Below are 1,943 nucleotides of genomic sequence, written 5' to 3'. Positions count from 1 at the left end.
TGGAGGAGCTGTAGTTTGCTTCTATTCATATTGGTGGTGTAAGGCTGAAAATTTGCTACCATTACTGTTTCAGTGCACAAAGAAATACACACCAACCAAGATGCTGAAGTTGACTTTTATCTGCATCTTATTTAGGGCTCCATTTGAAATCCTGAACTTTTTCTTTGACTTGTACTGTTGCCACACAACAGTCATGGTTCTATCCACCTCAAGCCTTGATTTGAAATAGCCTTTGAACCCGTCTGCATCTATCCCAAACAGAGCCAATTTAGCTTTCCTGTCTAGGCCTACGGATATCCTCTTGTTGGTTTTGTTTGCTTGTTTTTTTTTGTTTTGTTTTAAGATTGTATCTTACCTGTCACCTAAAGTTGCAGTCTCCTTAGCTGAATTATTAGCTCTTGGGCATTAAGGATGACTTCTTTGCTTTTTGTCTGTAAACTAATACTGTATCATTTCACAGCAAGTGCTCAATAATTTCAGAAAGAATTAATATTTTGGCTCTTCCTTATCTTGCTATCTTTTCCTGTTATTTTCAAGCCTGTACTCTGTGTGTTATCCCATTTATCTTTCAGTGTTCATGATATTTGCTCTGTTATCTCTGAGCATTTGGATTCACCATTCCCCTACTGCAGATACCACCATTCTGTTATTCTTTCTAAACTTTTTCTCTTAATAAATAATAAAAATTTTAAAAATTACAGCTGACATTGAGCGTTTACCCTATACCTCTGTTCTCAGTACTTTACATACAATATCTCATTTAATCCCCAGATTAATAATGCCATTATTATTCTTACTTTACAGGTGACAAAAATGAGATTTAAAGTGGTTAAGTGACTTAACCCAGCTATTAAGTGGTGAGGCTGAGATTTAAACTCAGCCACTAGGGTATATTGTCTCCATTGTTTTCAAAACTCATATAAACCTTTATGGCTTTATCTGCTTCAATTTATAATTGTATCTTACTCATGTATTAGGCTTAACCTGCTTGTTGTGATCCGGGAAAAAATGTGTAGAGACTGCTTGGCAGGCCCTTCAGGCCAGAATTCCTGCACCTAGAATCATGGGATCTGCTAGAGGGACCTTAATGTCATAAGGGGCCGTGCTGGACTATAGCCTTCCAGGTTAAGTTTTATTTTACACAGCTCAAGCTGTCTTCTCACTCTAGCAATCACACAGTTAGTGTAAATATTCATATTTAAGCTTGGGTGCCATTTTTAATAGATTCTAGTATAAGGATAAGGACAAGATGCATACATGGTCCTATTATGTATGTAACAGGGCTCTATCAGCATTTTACTGGTTTAGTTATTTCCTTTTTGTATTTCAAGCAAGTCCTTTCAATCCAGGATCTTAGTGACTTTGTATATTTGCTCATAAACGTTGTCCCTTATGCCATGCTCACTTTTTGCATTTGCTTTATTCAGTTGTGTTGAACTTTTAGTTTGGACTAGAGCACATATTGGGGCCAGATCTTCATTTTAGTAACATTTCCTTTCCATACACTCCTCAGTAATCTTTTCTTTTTTTAAGCCAGGTTTACAGAGGGAGCTGAAAGCAGAACAAGAAGTTGAGTTAATCTTCATTTTAGTAACATTTCCTTTCCATACACTCCTCAGTAATCTTTTCTTTTTTTAAGCGAGGTTTACAGAGGGAGCTGAAAGCAGAACAAGAAGTTGAGTTTGTGTTGTCCTCCTTTATTTCAGTAAGTTCTACATTTTCAACTGAATTTCTAAGGAGTGAAGAGAACGGGATTACCTTTAGTTCCTTCCAGTGCAATCATAATTTAGTGACTTGACTTCCATTTTCTCTAAATGGAAATATTTACATGTATTTCAGCGGATGCCCTGTGGCTTAATTAGTATCTCTAAACTGATTAGAGAATGTAAAGTGGTGTTTAAGTGCTTATTATTTTTTAATTACATTTATAAAGGTTAAAATAT

The 1,943-nt window shown here is 35.8% G+C and overlaps 1 protein-coding gene across 1 annotated transcript in view; it reads left to right on the top strand.

The window, feature by feature from the left end:
* Positions 1-1,572, top strand: part of LOC103604293 (exocyst complex component 4) — a 143,418-nt gene extending 141,846 nt beyond the window's left edge. Inside the window, exon 8 of the mRNA XM_008588861.1 lies at positions 1,538-1,572. Coding sequence (XP_008587083.1) covers positions 1,538-1,555 — 18 coding nt within the window. The 3' untranslated portion in view covers positions 1,556-1,572. The remainder of the gene's footprint in view (positions 1-1,537) is intronic.
* The last annotated feature ends 371 nt before the right edge of the window (positions 1,573-1,943 follow it).

This window comes from Galeopterus variegatus, unplaced genomic scaffold (genome assembly GCF_000696425.1).
Source record: "Galeopterus variegatus unplaced genomic scaffold, G_variegatus-3.0.2 Scaffold5074, whole genome shotgun sequence".
In the NCBI taxonomy this organism is placed as follows: Eukaryota; Metazoa; Chordata; class Mammalia; order Dermoptera; family Cynocephalidae; genus Galeopterus; species Galeopterus variegatus.
The sequence above is the reverse complement of the archived record's forward strand: the minus strand, read 5'-3'. Positions and strand labels throughout refer to the sequence as shown.